Raw genomic sequence first — 16,379 nt, 5'->3', positions numbered from 1 at the left:
TTGTGGTCACTTTCTTTGCCTTTCCTTCCAACGACCGCCACAAATCCTTTTGATACAGGTAATCCTCCATCTGCATTTTCCATAACTGATAATTTTGGCTGTTAAACTTTTCGACCTTGAATTTGGAATCCTCCATTGCTCCCACTCAAATCTGAGAGTCCTGCCAATTTACAGAAAACCTCGCTCTGATACCAATTGTTAGGGTTTCAAGTAGATCCGAAGCAAATATGAACTAACAATTATATGCAGATTTAAATGCAAAAGATAAAGAAATAAAACAGGACACAAATAACACAAAGATTTAACGTGGTTCACCCAGAATGGGTTACATCCACCATACACAATCATCCTATCTTTCTTATTATCCAACAAAAACAATACATAAACCTTACAATGCCTTAAGCATCCCAGCCGCTTATAACATGCATTTTTAAGGCAACAAACAAAGTCGGCGAGAATATGTGCTGAGTGTACAATACTTTTCTGATTAGTCGCCACATATCAACAATCATCTAGATCCAACACCTAAAAGGAGAATCTATGTTTGGATTGTCTACTTGTGACATCATTCTAGGACCATTTCATGCTTCTCTATTGTCCTCAATCGTTTTCCTTAGAGCAACAAAGTTGCTCTATCCCTGGGATGGATCCAGGAGAACATGAGCCTTGCAATCTAATAGATTCCCCAAAGGTGTATATAAACATTATCGACCGTTACATCAATTCATATATCAAGATTGAGATGAGTGATATTTAACATTGTATCAAGTGCTAGATCATTCTCTCAAATTGCGTGATCACTATATCATATAAAATTAGGCTTGAATTAGTGGATTCTACTTCTATTGTGATATCTTTGATATCAAACAATATATAATTGAATTTTAAGGGAAACATATAAATACTAACAAATTCAAAGCATTTGTGAATGAATTCATGCCACTTGAATAAAGCCTTCAATATTGAAATTAGGGCTAAGTACCCATATAATGATTTTATTTATTGGTATTAATCTTTATGATATTTATTGGAAGCTTATAATTCAAAATACTTTGGAAACATTACTAATAAAGAAAATATCAAGTTCATACACGAGGTTGAATATCTAGAGGATATTTGCACCCAGTGGCCAATCACTTCGCTTAGTATATCTTATAAGATATTTTCTAAAGACCTTTCTCTCAACTACACCATCTTCTTCCTTTGATTTTTCATTTTGAGCAAATTGGGTTCATTAAATTAAAATATAATTTTGATAATTTCATTGTTATGGCGAAGGAATATAGTGGTATAGATTTTCTCAATAGCAAGTCATCTTTGTCAAAATTGACTTTGCCAAAGCATATTATCACATAGAATGACACTTCATACTTGCAATGCTTCATGATTTAGGTTTTGGTTCTAAATTCCTAAGATTTCTTGAAATCCTTTTTGTTGATGCTTTTGCTTGTATCACCATTTATGCTTCTCAATCTTCATCTTTTGGCCATTTTGATCTATATGACAAGGATGCACGCTTGTTATTTCTTTAAATGAGATGGACATTGAATGATTTGGTTATCTTTTTGGTCATGCTATGCCAAAGAACTTGGTCAAAGGTATCACTCTTTCTAGTTATATTGAACAACTTGTCAATGGTCAATTTGTTGATGATTCTTCTTTCACTCATGGAAAATGAAAATAATGTCAATCAAGGTCTTCAATGCTTAGATATTTTTTGATTAGTCTATGGTTCAAGCATTCAATGACAAAAAACCTAATGTAGAGAATCCTTCTTGCCTAAACCAACTTAGCTCAATACTTTTGGTTGCAAATAGATTGATTATGGAGAGGTTTTTAGACTCCTAGGCATTCCTTTTGCCTTTCAATCTTCTCCTTCGATATCATAGCAAGATATTAGCTTAATGGATTACTAAGTCATTATCCCTTGAAAAAAGTTCCAAGGTCCTTATAAGGTTCTAGTTATTACCAGTGTTTATTATTTGTCATGTTCGGTGCTTTCTAGAGCTTCTTATCAAAATCTAAAAAACCTTCTCAAAGATTTTTTATGGGATTGTTTAGAACAAGAGACATGATTTTGTAGAGTTGTTTGGGAATTTTATTGCCTTCTTATAATTCTAGAGGGATTGGTCTCATTTACTTACAATGACAAGGTACAACCTTATGTGCTAAATGGATAATTAGAGTCCTCAATGTTAATTAAGCTCGGAAAACTTTGGTTGACATCATTTTACTATCGGAGTGCCTCATGGGTATAAATTTTGGAGAGATCTTGGTCTTTGTTCAATCCTTATCATAAAGAAGCTTGTTCAAATCCATAGTATCACACCATGACTTATTTGGAATGGGAATGAATTCCATGTTGGCTTATTTATTAACGATCAATGTATTTGGTGGTCTCTTGTGATTATTTTCCAAGATAGACCTCTAGCTAAGGTTCCTTGGGTTTTGTTGTAGGTAAAGTGGGAAAAAGCTGCAAAGAACGATTACCAACCATGAAACCAAGTTCTATGCAAAAATAACCTAAACAACCAATGGAAGATGAATTCACAATGCATTAAAACAAGTTTTACCAAACATCAAATTCATGACCTCCATTGTTTTTCTAATCTCCTTGCAAGTATGCTCTCATAAATTTTGTGTGCGCAAGACAAATTGAAAGCATGATGATATGATAGCAGGAAGATTTCGAAGACATGGTTTGATTGAAATGAGAAGTGATTCGTAATTTATAGAGACTTGAGGATTGACAGATGGCTAGGATTGATTTAGATTTTGGGAAATAGATGGATATGATTGATTGCGAGGGTTAGTTAAGTGAAGAGAGAAATAGAGGAGATAGGAAAGTGTAAGAGGTAAGTGGAGAGAATGTAAGAGTCAAGTGGGAAAGAAAATATAAAATGGAAGAGTTAAGTGGGACGGAAATTACCAAGTCGAAGAGATAAGTGGGAGTGAAATTGACATGTTAGAGTGAAAGATTTGGAAAGTGGAAGAGTTAAGTGGGCAAGGAAATAGAAATGTAAGAGTTGAGGGGAGATTGAGATTAGAAAGTTAGGGAGTTAAGTGGGGTCATAAATAAATAATTTATTTTACCCACATATGCGATAATTAAATAAATTTAAAATTTATTTAATTAGAAGAATTTAGAGAAAGGAATTAAATAATTAAAATATAATTATTTAACGTTGGAAGAATGATTAGTTTAGAATAAGGATTAATAATTAAGAGAATTCTCTAATTGGAGAGGAATAGTTAGGATTAGGTGATTAAGAACAAGATTGATTGACGAGAAAGAGATAATGATGAACATTAATAAAATAATGAAGATGATTTAATTACCGATTTAGAAGAACAATAATTAAATTAAATAATTAAAAATTATTTAATTCTAGGGAATTAGAAGAAGAATACTAGTACTAATAAAATAATAAAATTATTTAATTAGTTTTAGACTAAAAGTTAGTGAAAAGTATTGTCAAAGTTCGAAATTTTTTAGTGTCTACAAGTTCATCCTTTGAAACCTTTCAACAAAGGTATTAAGATCCTTTTAGATCTTTTTTCAAGAACCAACAAGAATTTTATTTCTTGGCCAAAATCTAGAGTGGAATACAAACTCACAAATTAGGATTTGTAATCCTCTAAAATGATTGTTCACTCTATTCCTGTGGAGATGCTTCATAAATTGGGTAAGGAGTTTCGAGCCATGGCAAAAATATTGGAAATGGTTATCTTAGTACACGGTTTCATAATTATAAGCCTTTCAAAGGGTATGCTTGGCTCTTGTTACACTTGTATATGGGTACAAAATCTTGATGATATATATGCTCTTCAATCTTCCACTAGATTATGGAAAAATAGTTTCTAGACTATTTGGTCGTAGATTGAAGCTTTCTCACTTTGCCTAGTGCGTTTTATATTGTGTTTTCCTTTTGTTTTCAAATTAATTAAATTGGGATTTACCAATCCTCATTGCCCTTTTTTATGGGCATCAATAAACTATCAAACACATCTATTGAATTTGTTCTAGATTCACAATAGCATGGAATTGAATCCTCAATTTTTTCAAACCTTTTCTACCTAATATTTTTCCTAACACATGATGCTTCTAGGAGATTGACCCATAATTTTGGCTAAGTCCACACAACTATGATCAAATGCTTTCAGAGTGGAAATACTACCTAACATTTTGAAAGAAGATTTTTGCTCTTTTTTGGATGTACTATTAACACTATTTTTTACATGTATACTCAATATATGATTTATTTGAATATGTTAATGCAAATACAAGTATAACTGAAAGAAATTGCACTTGAAGTTGTCCATCTACATGTGCTTCTTGATCACTTGGGTAATGCACCTTCTATAGTTGCCAAAGTTTAATTGACCTTTCCTTCTAACAATGGCCAATCCCATTCCAAAAAGTGTTATAGTAAAATTCTAATGCTTTTAACCATGATTCTCATACTTCTCAACACAAATCTCATGGTCATAGTGCCCATGGATGGTATTTGGTTTCTTGACAACTTTCAACTTCCTCTTAGTTAGGTGCTTCAAGTTGGCTAGATACTGGGAAGCTTCCTCATTTTGCATTGACCATTTCTCTTGCTAGGGCTACCAATAAGGCTCTCAGGGATGTATAACATGAGCATACTAATGTTGGCACTCTTACAAGCTAGGAGTCCATACCAAATGGTTAAGAGAGCCCTGATGTATGAAACTGGATGACCTTGACCTAACTCCGCTATTGGTTCAATAACTCTTATTGCTTATTAGCTTTATTGTTATGTTTTTACTTTTCATACACTATTCCATACTATGTTTTGCATAGACTATAGGGTGTAACTTCCTACTACCTTTTTATGTGATATAGTAAATTTTAAAAAACTTTAGAGTATTAATATAAATGACAATATTTCATTGCAATTTTATTTGATTAATTCTAACTTCTATCATCTAAATTAATTTGTTTAGCTGAATACATTTATTTAATTGGCCTAAAATTATTTTAGAAGGGTTTTTCTTCCTCTACAATTTCATATCAACCTTAAAACTGAAGATGAAAGAAATTGATTATAGATTGGATGAATCACGTTAAATTTTACAGATAAAGTGATAATATGTAAACATGATATGGGTTATAGGCTTGATACATTCATTCGATTTTTTTTGGCATTAATCTCACGTTCCTTGTGGAGAACATCAATTTTGATCATATCAATGAATGAACGGTTTATATCACACACACTAAGCTTTGACTTCTAAGTTTGAAAGTGTTAAACACTCAGAGTTGACTGACATTCTCTAGGCTTGATACATTGCTTAGTGTGTAGTTTAAGACTGACCATCAATGAACATATTTTCATTCTTCTTTAAGAACTGATCATCAATTACGCCAATAGAAAAAAAAAAGGAGAGAAATTTCTGTTGAAGGAGAATGAAACATTGTTTCCATTTATAGAAAAATAAATGAGAGAAATTTCTCTTGAATTAGTCTATGCAAGATGAAACTGGATCATTCCCATTCTTCTATCGGGAGATTGCATTCTTTAATGCTAGACGTTTCCTAAATTGATCTTATTAAGATCAAAAAGTTAATATACATCTGTCCATTCTTATTGCCAGTAGAAATAAGGAACACATGCACCTCCATTCTATTGACTAAGAATCTTGATAGAAAGAAAGCTCAGTAAAAGTTCATTGGTTTTGGCTTTCATTGCCTCTAGAAAATGAAATACAGTGGCCTGCAACATTAAATGAGTACTTTTGTGAGAATTTAACTAACGATGCTCATGAATGTGATAAATAAAAGTTAAGATATTGACAACATCTTTGGAACCTATCTTTTAAACCAACTCAGTTTCATAGTAGGATCAGAAGAAACGGAAATCATTATTGGGTAAGCATTGTGAAATCTCACTAATTTTGATTTGACTCTGGATTTGTTGCTTTTGGTAGTCGTAATACAATAACTGAAATGTCATCAGTTGTCCCTCGATCTTGTGCAACTTTCACAAGGTGCTTAGCAACATCCTCCAGTGGTTTCTTCGATCTGCAATTCGTTACATATTAGATCTAGAGGATAATGTGGCAAATCCATTCAAATAAACTAGTTAGCGAATTGAACCATCCATATGATGAATAATTGAAGTTATAAAATGTACTACTTAGTGAATGATACTTACCCAATTGATAAGCACATATCGATCACTTCTTGGTTTTCTATCTTTTCCCATAGTCCATCAGTTCCCAAAACAACAAAATCATCCTCTGCAAAATTGAAAACTACTTAGAACCATAGAGGAGAGAGATATGGCATATTATTGAACTCAGACGTTAGAAATCAGTTCACTACCAGAGGATATAGTTTCAATTGTTACATCAGGATCTACAATAAGTCCATATCCACCCTGTGCCCCATCGATCCTCCCATCTGACCAGCTTCAATAATACAAAATTATACATACCATGAGTTTGTATGAAGCCAACAAACTTCTATAAATACTGGATATGTACATTTTCCAAAGTGGGGTAACGTTCCGTAGTACCGAAAATAGATTTCTATCCTTCCAGAAATAGATCCTCTGATCAATAAATAATGTAAGCAGTATTTGTGTTTATGATTTCACTAGTTTATATTCAAAATAATGCAAACAATTATCTACAAAGTTTACTTTTCCTCCTTTAGATTTAATTGAACCAGTCATTATTAATGTCCACCCAAAATGAGGAGCACATGTTATAACGAGTTCCAACGACATCAAAATATATTATAAGGAAATTTATAGATTCACTCGATTGACTGATTGTAAAAAGCCAATACTAACTAAGGCTGGCAATAATCAGTCTGTGCCGTACGTGTTGATAAAACCATATACAGGTGCACTAATGTAGTAACAAGGCCAACAAAGAATATGAACAAACACAAGACTCTGAAGATTTTATTTTAGAAAAATAATTTTTTTTTAATGAGGAATTCAATATGTATTACACTAAAAAATTATTAGACATTTACAGTACATCTTATTGATATAATCAATTTTAATTCAGTAAGTTATATGCCAAAAGGAACACAAATTTTCTTCAAGTTTCTTCCTGTAAAGAATAAAGATAATGCAGGACAAGACTAGTGTACCCTAATAGAAGCAGTAGAATTCAATGCTTATAATAAGTGAGAAATGTCTTTGCTTTGACCAATAGAAGCATTAGAATTCAATGCCTGTAATTAGCGATGAGAAAACTGTTTTTGCTTGACCACGAGAAGCCCACTATGTCTGATGAAGAAAATGTCCTTAGATGAAAAATGGAATGCCCTAAAACCATACCAAGCTGAATGTCTTCTGTACCATGTGGTCATATGACCATAGTATTCAGACTTGCTGGGTCCTTGCCTAGACTTGTGAGTTCAGAGCTGAGGTAAACTTAACGAATCTGTGGAGCAGATTCATGAATCCGCCGAGTCCTGTGCCTAGACTCATGGTTCAGAGGCTTGCAAGTACGGTTGGTGCCTAGAATTTAACATTTAATTTAAAAACAAACGAAAAAATCACATTAAGTAAAACTAAAAGGCCTCTGAAGACATTAAAATACATTTCATTTGTGATTTTAACCATTTTCACTTGCCTATTTTCTTTCAAACTGTTTTCACTCTACTTACATATCATTTTATCTTGAAAGGAGCTCAACATTCTTGTGCAAGGAGCTGATAGGGTTTGATTGATTTTGGATTTGAGCCAAGCATGAGTTGATATAGGGTCTTGGATTTGAGCTCCATATTTCTAATTTCCAAATTCAAGCATCCAGTCAAATTGAAAATCTTCATGCATGGGTTGATCATACTAATTGTGAGGCAGAGTTTGTAGCCATAGGGGAGAGGTTCGAGCCCATGCAGCTAGCGAAAAACAAATTGTCCAGGAGAATGCTGCTACCTCTTCTACAGATAGAATGGCTAGAGCTGCTTCTTTGACATGCTCAAAAAGATGCTGGTTCTAGTGGTTTGGAGCTAATGTTGAGAGGACTGGTTCCCCTCAACCTTAGTTTGATTTTTCTACGTATCTATTTACTAGTACCATGTAACTCGATTTCCTATTGTTTTAACTTTTTTATCTATATCAAAATAGATTTTCTTTTTGTATTAGCATTCAAGTATAAAGTTCGGTGCATTATTTTACTCATTTTGTTGTCTAAACATGTGTATGGTAGAACTCATTGATTAGTTTGTGTATTTGTGTCATGCCCCCTGATTTCATATTAATAAACTAAATGAATAAAACTCCCATTTATTAAATTACAGAATTCTTAAGTTGTCCGTCCCTGCATTATTGACAAACAATCATAGTGTTTAATATTTAAATCAACCCATTTGAAAGGTAAATCGGATTAATTAAATCATAAAACAATAAACAGCTATTGCAGACCAGATCTGACGCATGTTAGATCTGTCTGCCTTTGCTGCAATCAAAAGGTTAATAGTTAGTAGCAGTTAATAATAAGTAGTGATTAGTAATGAGAAAGTAATCTTTTACATAATCACTGTTCAAAAAAAAGAGTATCACAATCAGCAAATGATTAGTTAAGAGGTGATGACTAAAGGATTAATTAATCTTTATCAAAGGATGCGATTAAGAATAAAGGAAGAGATATAATTTAGGGAAAGGTATGTGCATTCCCAATCAAAGGATACAACCCTTCGTTCCCATAAGATATTAATAAGGGATCAATAGTCAGTCCAAAGGGCAGCGAACAAGTAGAAAAAAAGGCAGTGTGATAGGAAATATCAACTGCAATCAAGTGAGTGAACAAGTCGATCATGTGAGCATAATATTTACATTGCAATCATTAATTGCAACAGCAGATTGGTATGCTGTATCTCACCCTATAAAACTTAATATTAATTTACAATGAATTCATGTTAAATTCTATAAGAATATCAGGCCCGTATGTGATCTACAGCATAAGCAATTTCATTTATTCTTTAATTCATACATGACCAATATGAGACAAATTATATATTTATATATAAATAATGTCTTGATCAGAAAAATAACAATATTAGATTGAAAAATTAGAATGGACTCTATTCATTCCTGCTAGTATTATCAGTATTTAAGAAGATGGAGATGAGATGTTCCAAAGAGGGGCAGTCTAAATCCAAGCAATAGGTTAAATCCCAAGATAGGGTGGAGATCAGTGACCCATAAGCCTTGAAAGTATAGACCCAAGATAGGTAAGGGCTTGGATCTGTAAACTTTGAGGGAACCTATTGTATTTGGTCTCTAAGCGCTTTGGTAACATACATAGACCCTTCTCCCTTAAAACTGAAGTAGTAGCAGGGGTTGATAACTATATTAAGAACTATGAATAATGAAATTAATCACCTAATGAGGAAAATAAATAAGCACTTGTTAATAACTAATAAATTGAAGAATATCAATGACTAGCTTCATGATTAGTCTCTCAATCAATTTTAGTATTTCGAAATACATTAATTATGTTAATCGGATAGGAGACATACAATTTGAAGTTATATTAAAATAAGATGCAAGATAATTAGGTTTTACCTTAGAATTTACTATTTTTCAATTTATTGAGTTTTGCTAAGTTTGCATTGAGTTTTGGCACCAAATTTGAGAATGTGGCTAAAAAAGGCTTCCTGAGTTTGTGGTGCTTCTGGCTCTCAATATTAGGCATATGACTATTATCTCTAAGGTGGGACTTTCAAATGGCTTGAGAAGATTGATATTGATTACATCATAAAAACCCAACTTTACGGGGTGATAGAATGGAAGGCAATCCCTATAATGGGAATTTAGTATAATGCCCATACCTAAGTGATTTGACTTTTTAATGTATTGTGTTTTATCTTCATCTGTTTAAATATAAATAGAACTCCAACATGATAAACTCAAAGCCAATTCAGGAGGAGATGATTGAATAAGGTCCAAAGGATAGGATTTGACTAAGGGTATTCTTTTCCATTTAGTTTGATAATCAAATTGACACGTAGAACAATAGAGAAACTATGTTGTGTACCAAGATTTTACTCAAGTAGATGTATGAATGACTAAGGGATTGAGTTATTGTAGGAGAAATGCTCTTGTGAAGGAAAAAATACATCAAACTAATCTAGGACCAGGCAGGTAATTAAATATTTAAAAATGAGAAAAAAATGAGACCATCATCATGAAGGTGAAGGTAAAGGTCCTTTTTTATATTCCACCAAGAGAGACATTGATTTGGTATATGAGAACAACACTTTTTTATTTTGCCTAATAGATTCTTCAAGGAGGTATACATATCCTAGCTCTTTGAATTTGAACCTATTCTTCTTCTATGGAGTACATATGCCTTCACCATGAGGATCACTTAGGCCATGCCCATTATTGGTGTTATTTTCCATGGACCAGCTAAGCTAGGACTTGAACCTAAGACCTCTCATATGCATGCAAAGCTTTTCTACCATTGAGCTATTGGTTCTCATTGTAATCGGGACTTTTGGTAAGCTCCTTATTATGGTTTGTGTGTGGTTTATTATCCAACACCCTATTGACATGGCTAAAATCGAATTGCTATGACTCTATCTGGCCAATGCAGAATAGAATGATCTCGCCGAGTATCCTATCCTCTCTTGTATAAGGAAGCCCTAATGCTGTTTTGGTTGATCAAAGGGGACAACCTCAAGGCTCCAAATGTCAGTTCTTGACTACGGGATAGCTCAACGGTCGATGTGTTTTGCTGGGAGCATAAGGGGACTTACGTTTTGCAACAAGCTGGTTTGCCGCGATTTTCAGACTGGGAAATAAAAGCAAAAGAGAAGGGTTCAGGAAGCCTAAGGACAAGGATGATAACAGTTGATGCAATGGGTAGACAAATTTTGATAAACCAGTTCTTGTTTCACCAGAGACACCCTCACAACTAGACAAAAACGGTGCAAGCTCCAAGGGATGAAGGATTTTCAGACCGAAGACACACGTTTTAGGCACCCAATTCTGGCGTAGCCTACGACGAACACCTGCAGTTGAACTAAGCACAGTTTGGGTTCAGACTAACCATGCACGGTGACCTACAATCAGTAGACCCCCCAATGGTATGAACCAAAAATGCATCAAATACCCCTCTACACTTCACCATTAAAACCCTTGCACTCTAAAATTAACTAGTTGAAAGAAACCATGCAAACATAATGAAAACAAAGACAATAAACACCATATTCAATGTTCATATATTTGCTTCTGCTGCCATTACAACAATTTCTGCAGCATCTCTATGCTATTCCTAAAATCTAACCTATTCTAACTCTAAAATCCCACTACAAAACTCTAACCTTTTACAATGAGAGGCATCCTGCCCTTTATAGATTTTACATGTCAAACCGGTGGCCAGGATTGACTGCATCCAAGGGCTGCAATCTGCCTTCCAAAAGTTGGCAGCTTTAACCCATGCCCACTCAATTTTCAGTTATCTGTCCAACTACTATCTCAACTACCTACCACTATTTGGCTTCAAATTGGTCAATCCGGTAGTTGGACATAACTGACCTGTGTTCCACTTTGTTTCAAAATATCTCGAGTGGCACCCACAGGCAATTTTACATTAAAATAATTTCAGTTTTCAAAACTGAATTTTTGGAATTAAATCTAGCTGTGTATCCTTCTGAGAATGCATAATTTGGCAACATTTTGTGTTCTTCGGTCTTTGGTATCAGTGGTGCACTTCATCTTGTGGTTCAGGTGATGCGCTTCCCAATGCTTGGTTTTGCGCTCTATGGTGCGATCCTGCATTTCCTCTTCTTGGTGTCGATCACGATCACGACTCCTTGATGTTTCAAGCTTTCTCCTGGTTCCTCTCGATGATGCCTTCCTGCAAACAATCAATTTCACCTTTAATCAATCAATTTGAAAAGTTAATTAAATTAATTTAACAAACATTAAATTTTTAAAGCGACATTGGGCTTTGTCCTGTGGGGTTCGGGCTTGAGAAGCTCTTTGTGAGATGTATCTTTTAAATGCCTCTCTTCATACGTGAACTCTGATCCTTAGTCTTGATTCGCTCTCAAAATTCAGGCTTGAGAAGTGAACTATAAGATGTTAAGTTTAAATGTTTTCGCCTTCTCTTTCGGATTTCGGGACCTTTAGGCGAGTTGAGAGATGTTGTGCATCCTTTGAGCGAATTTCAAATGCCTTCATTAGATCCTTAGCTGAATTTGAAGTTAGGATGCCTGTACTTTCACCTCCTTCAGTTTTTTGGTTCAGGAAATGGTATTGGCAAACTCGGACTTTAGATTGAGCTACAAGGGCGTGATACTTACAAAGTTCGACCTTCTTGATTAATACATGAGACGTCTTTAAAAGACCTTCTCCTAGATTTTCGGTGCTTAGCGCTATTTTGCAAACTCGGTTTTTTATGTGTTTTGGCAAAGTCAGCCTTATACATTTTGCATGATTTGAACTCTTTGAAGTTTTCGGCTAAATGATGATTTTCGCCTCAATAGCTAAAATTGCACGATTTTAAGTTAAAATCCCCCTTTCATGGCAATTTTAGGCTATTTAGCCTAAAACACGAACTTGGGAACTTATCATTTCAGCATATGAACTGAATTTGTGAGTTTGTATGTTTTCCCAAACTTCGACACTTTGTGCGAATTTGACATGGAGTCATTTTTGGGCGAATTAAGCCTTTTGGCAAGCTTGATGAGCCATTTTCGGCCTACATGGGAGAAATGCATGATTTAGACTTGTTATTTCCTTGTTTGCCTTCTTCGAGTTGAAACACGATTTTGAAGCTTCATGTTTTGAGTCATCTTCTAAAGCTTTTCAGCTAAATGAACAAAAATTCGCGATTTTGACGTTTCCTATCATTCTCGGCCAACAAGCTCAAAATGTGCGATTTTGTTATGCTATGATTGTCGCGCAATTTGGTCATCTTACGCAATTTTCGTTTATGTTGGACACCTTAGTTAAATTTCAGCCATTTCGATAGGAATGAGCGAACTTTATGATTTTGCGGCATATGAGGCGAAAACGTGAATTTGTCTTCTCCTATTTCCGGCATCTAAGGCACGATTTGTGAGTCTTTGGTCTTTGGAGGCCGATTTTAATCTATTCTTATTATTTCGTTCTAAACATCGACTTTGCAAGCCTTTGTAAGGTTTTAAATTAATTTCAGCCTGAATAGACCCTTTGTGCGATTTAGAACTCCTTTCCACATTTCTTGTTTTCGGCCTACCACAATGTTTGGCGTGAATCAGACCCTCTTGGAGTTTTTCGGCTTATTTGAGGAGAATGCACGATTTTTGGCTTTCTACAATTTTTGGCTTATGAGCCGATTTTGGGAGCCTTGGATAGTTTTCAGTCTTAGAAGCCGATTTTGAAGTTTTAAGTTGTATTTTGGTCTCTCAGGTTAAAACGCAAACTCAATGCCCTTCCCTCTTTTTGGCTAATGAAACCATTTTGTGAGAATTTTGCCTTTGAAATAATTTCGGCTCAAAGAGCCATTTCGCGCAACTTTCATTCTCCTCCATTTTCGCAAAAATATGTAGTTTGGCCGATTTTGAAGTTAGACACCATCTTCCTTCATTTTTGGGCTTCTTATCTACTTTGAGCGAATTCAGAACCTTTTCCTATTTTCGGATTTTTAGCCTATTTTGCGAGTTTGAATGATTTTCGGACATCTAGGTTATATTGCGCGATGGAAGCTCTTTGGAGTTAGCTTTAGGAATTTTCGGCTCAGAAAGCCTATTTGTGATTTTTGAATTCGCATTTTGGCCTTAGAGGCCGAATTTGGCTTTTGCTCACACTCTTTCTCACGAAGCCGATTTAATTTCGTTAGTGATTTTCATTATTGCTTAGCACTTTGCAGGGCGCTTGGAAGGTCCTCATTCTCCTACTACGTGGGCAGACTTAGACCAAAAATGGGGGTCCTAGTCTAGGACGGGGATGGATGTGCAATACGCACAACACACCCCACTTTGGAATACACTCTTTTGCTTGGGGCTCCTATGTTGGCTTTGATGCTAAATGTTGAAAGAACGAATGTTTAGAGTTTGAAAGAATTGCATAGTACACACTTCAATGTGTGGATACTTGTATTTATTATTGAATGGAGAAACTACATTTGTAACTTACATTATAAGTTAACTGTTTCACATAAGAATGTGATGGTATAACATAATATTCTGTTGATTACAATAACTAAGCTAGAAACGACTCCCAACTTTGTTCCATTAGTTGACAAAAATAATAGTACCAAGAAGTACAATAAATAAATTAGAATAATGTAATATTGGAGAGAAATATCATTCATGTCAACCAACCACCGGATGTAATAATAATGTACCTCAGTGTGCTTGGTGTGAGCATGATAAATTAAGTTCTTCATTGTAATGTCCCCTATTTGGAAGCTGTTATATTTCCAACAATTATTATACATTACTGGATGCATTACTAGGTTATTATGCTTTTTTGCAATTAATTCTACATTTCAAAATTCATAGCTTTCTATATTATGATCTAACCTTGTTACTACCAAACCCTAAGGGAGGAAGGGGTGATTATGTTGTCAGGACGTTGAGAAACCAAACTACAACGGGCTACCTCAAGGTTCACGGATCCAGACCCCTACCCCATCTTGGGATTATACCCTCAAGGTTTACGGAATTTGATCCTTACCCTATCTCGGGACTACCTAATTGGTTGGAATTAGATCGCCTCTCCTTGAACAAAAATCTATTAAAATAATATTAATATCTATTCTATGATGGTCATCGTCTATTCTTAGTGGTCATCTTAGTTGTCGACTTATTTAGCTTTTATGTTGACTTATTTAGTTTGTTTAGTCATTAAGTGTAACTATTGCTTCTTTTATAAGAACGTATAGTTTGCTTTTTAGTTTTAAGTTTTTTAGCTTTATTTAGCATTTTAAGCTTTAGTTTAACGGTTCGTTCTTTTTAGAACACCATCTTGTAATTTCTTTATATAAGCTTGTATATTCGTTATTAATTCATTCGATTATTTTGAGTAATCAATTTTTCATGGTATCAGAGCGAGTTGATGGGATTTTTTAGAGTTTAGTGAATTTTTTAAATAAAAAATTCGTAAGCCTACTTGGAAATAATTTCCAGAAATCTTTTGTTTGATTTTTTTTTTATGAAAAAAATTTGAGGTCTTTTTTGGGCCATTTTTTTAGTTTGTGGATTTACTGAAATTTTTTCAGATCTGGAGGGTTTGTAGTCGTTTGTTTCTGAGTTGCATTTTCTTTTTCATGCAACCTTCCTGGCGGCCTCTCTGCGTTTTTTGAGCCCAACCCAAGTCGGGATTTTCTGAGCATCTATTTTTCCCGTTGGTTTCCATGGGTTCGGATTTTTTTTTTCGCTTAGGTTTGCTAGAAATTTTCAAGGGCCTAATGGTTTCTGAAATTCGCGGATTTTTCATGGATTTGCAGGCCTGAATCATGTTTTCTGTTGGCTTTTTGTGTTTTGAATTTCGTGGTTGTGTGGAGCCTGAGCCGCGACTTCAGGAAATCGCATTTATTTTGGTTCTTGTTTTTTTTGCAATGGCTATTTCTGAAATCGAATTTTGTTTTATTGGCGACGGCTAGGGTTTTCGGATTTTCAAAGCCCAGACTGCACAAATTTAATTTCACGTTTTGAGTGATTTTAACCCATTGGTAGAGTGATTTCTTGTGTTTTTCGGCGACAACCACTGCAAAGTTTTTCCGATGCGATTCAGTTTTTTCGCGATTTTGTGGAAAACGGCTAGGGTTATTTTCTACAGATTTTTGGGTTCTCAGATCCCGGGTTTTTATGCATCTGACTATCTAGTTGCAATGCGTCAATGGGAGATTTTTGGGCGTGATTGTTTTTGCTACATTTTATTTTTGTGGGTTTTGGCGGTGCGTTTACGACATGCCTTTTTTTTTTGCCATTTTCGGTCGGTTGTGTGGGGGTTCTTTCGCAACTATCTACAAAGGATTTTGTTTTCTCACAGCAGCGTTTGGGTGGATGAAAAAAAAAATATTGCCTCGTGGTTTTTATAATTTTTGTCCTGAAAAATTATTTGGTGGGTTTTATAATTTTTATCCACAACAAATTATTTGGTGGTTTTTTATGATTTTTCCCTTTAAAAAATAATTTTTGGGTTTTATTAATTTTTTTCCACAAAAATTATTATTTTTTTTCTGGGCAAGGCCTCTCATCCTACAAGTCCCAGGGTTTTCACGATTTTTTCCTGAAAAATTGTTTGTTGGTTTTGTAATTTTTTCCACAAAAAATCATGGGAGGGTTTTACTTGATTTTTTCCTCAAAATCAGGGTTTTACCACGTGATGTTTGGTGTTTAGCCGCGTGATGTTTTGAGGGTTTTCATGATTTTTTCCTCAAAAATTGTT

General features: G+C 34.5%; 1 protein-coding gene across 1 annotated transcript in view; it reads right to left on the bottom strand.

Moving 5' to 3' along the window:
- Positions 1 to 5,431: 5,431 nt before the first annotated feature.
- Positions 5,432 to 16,379, bottom strand: part of LOC131068767 (probable protein phosphatase 2C 32) — a 37,260-nt gene continuing 26,312 nt past the window's right edge. Inside the window, exons 2-5 of the mRNA XM_058004027.1 lie at positions 6,353 to 6,438; positions 6,183 to 6,267; positions 5,918 to 6,049; positions 5,432 to 5,741 (exon numbers count right to left, since the gene is read on the bottom strand). Coding sequence (XP_057860010.1) covers position 5,741; positions 5,918 to 6,049; positions 6,183 to 6,267; positions 6,353 to 6,438 — 304 coding nt within the window. The 3' untranslated portion in view covers positions 5,432 to 5,740. The remainder of the gene's footprint in view (positions 5,742 to 5,917; positions 6,050 to 6,182; positions 6,268 to 6,352; positions 6,439 to 16,379) is intronic.

Source organism: Cryptomeria japonica, chromosome 11 (assembly GCF_030272615.1).
Source record: "Cryptomeria japonica chromosome 11, Sugi_1.0, whole genome shotgun sequence".
Taxonomy (NCBI): domain Eukaryota; kingdom Viridiplantae; phylum Streptophyta; class Pinopsida; order Cupressales; family Cupressaceae; genus Cryptomeria; species Cryptomeria japonica.
Note: the sequence above shows the minus strand (reverse complement) of the source record. Positions and strands in the feature narration are given on the sequence as shown.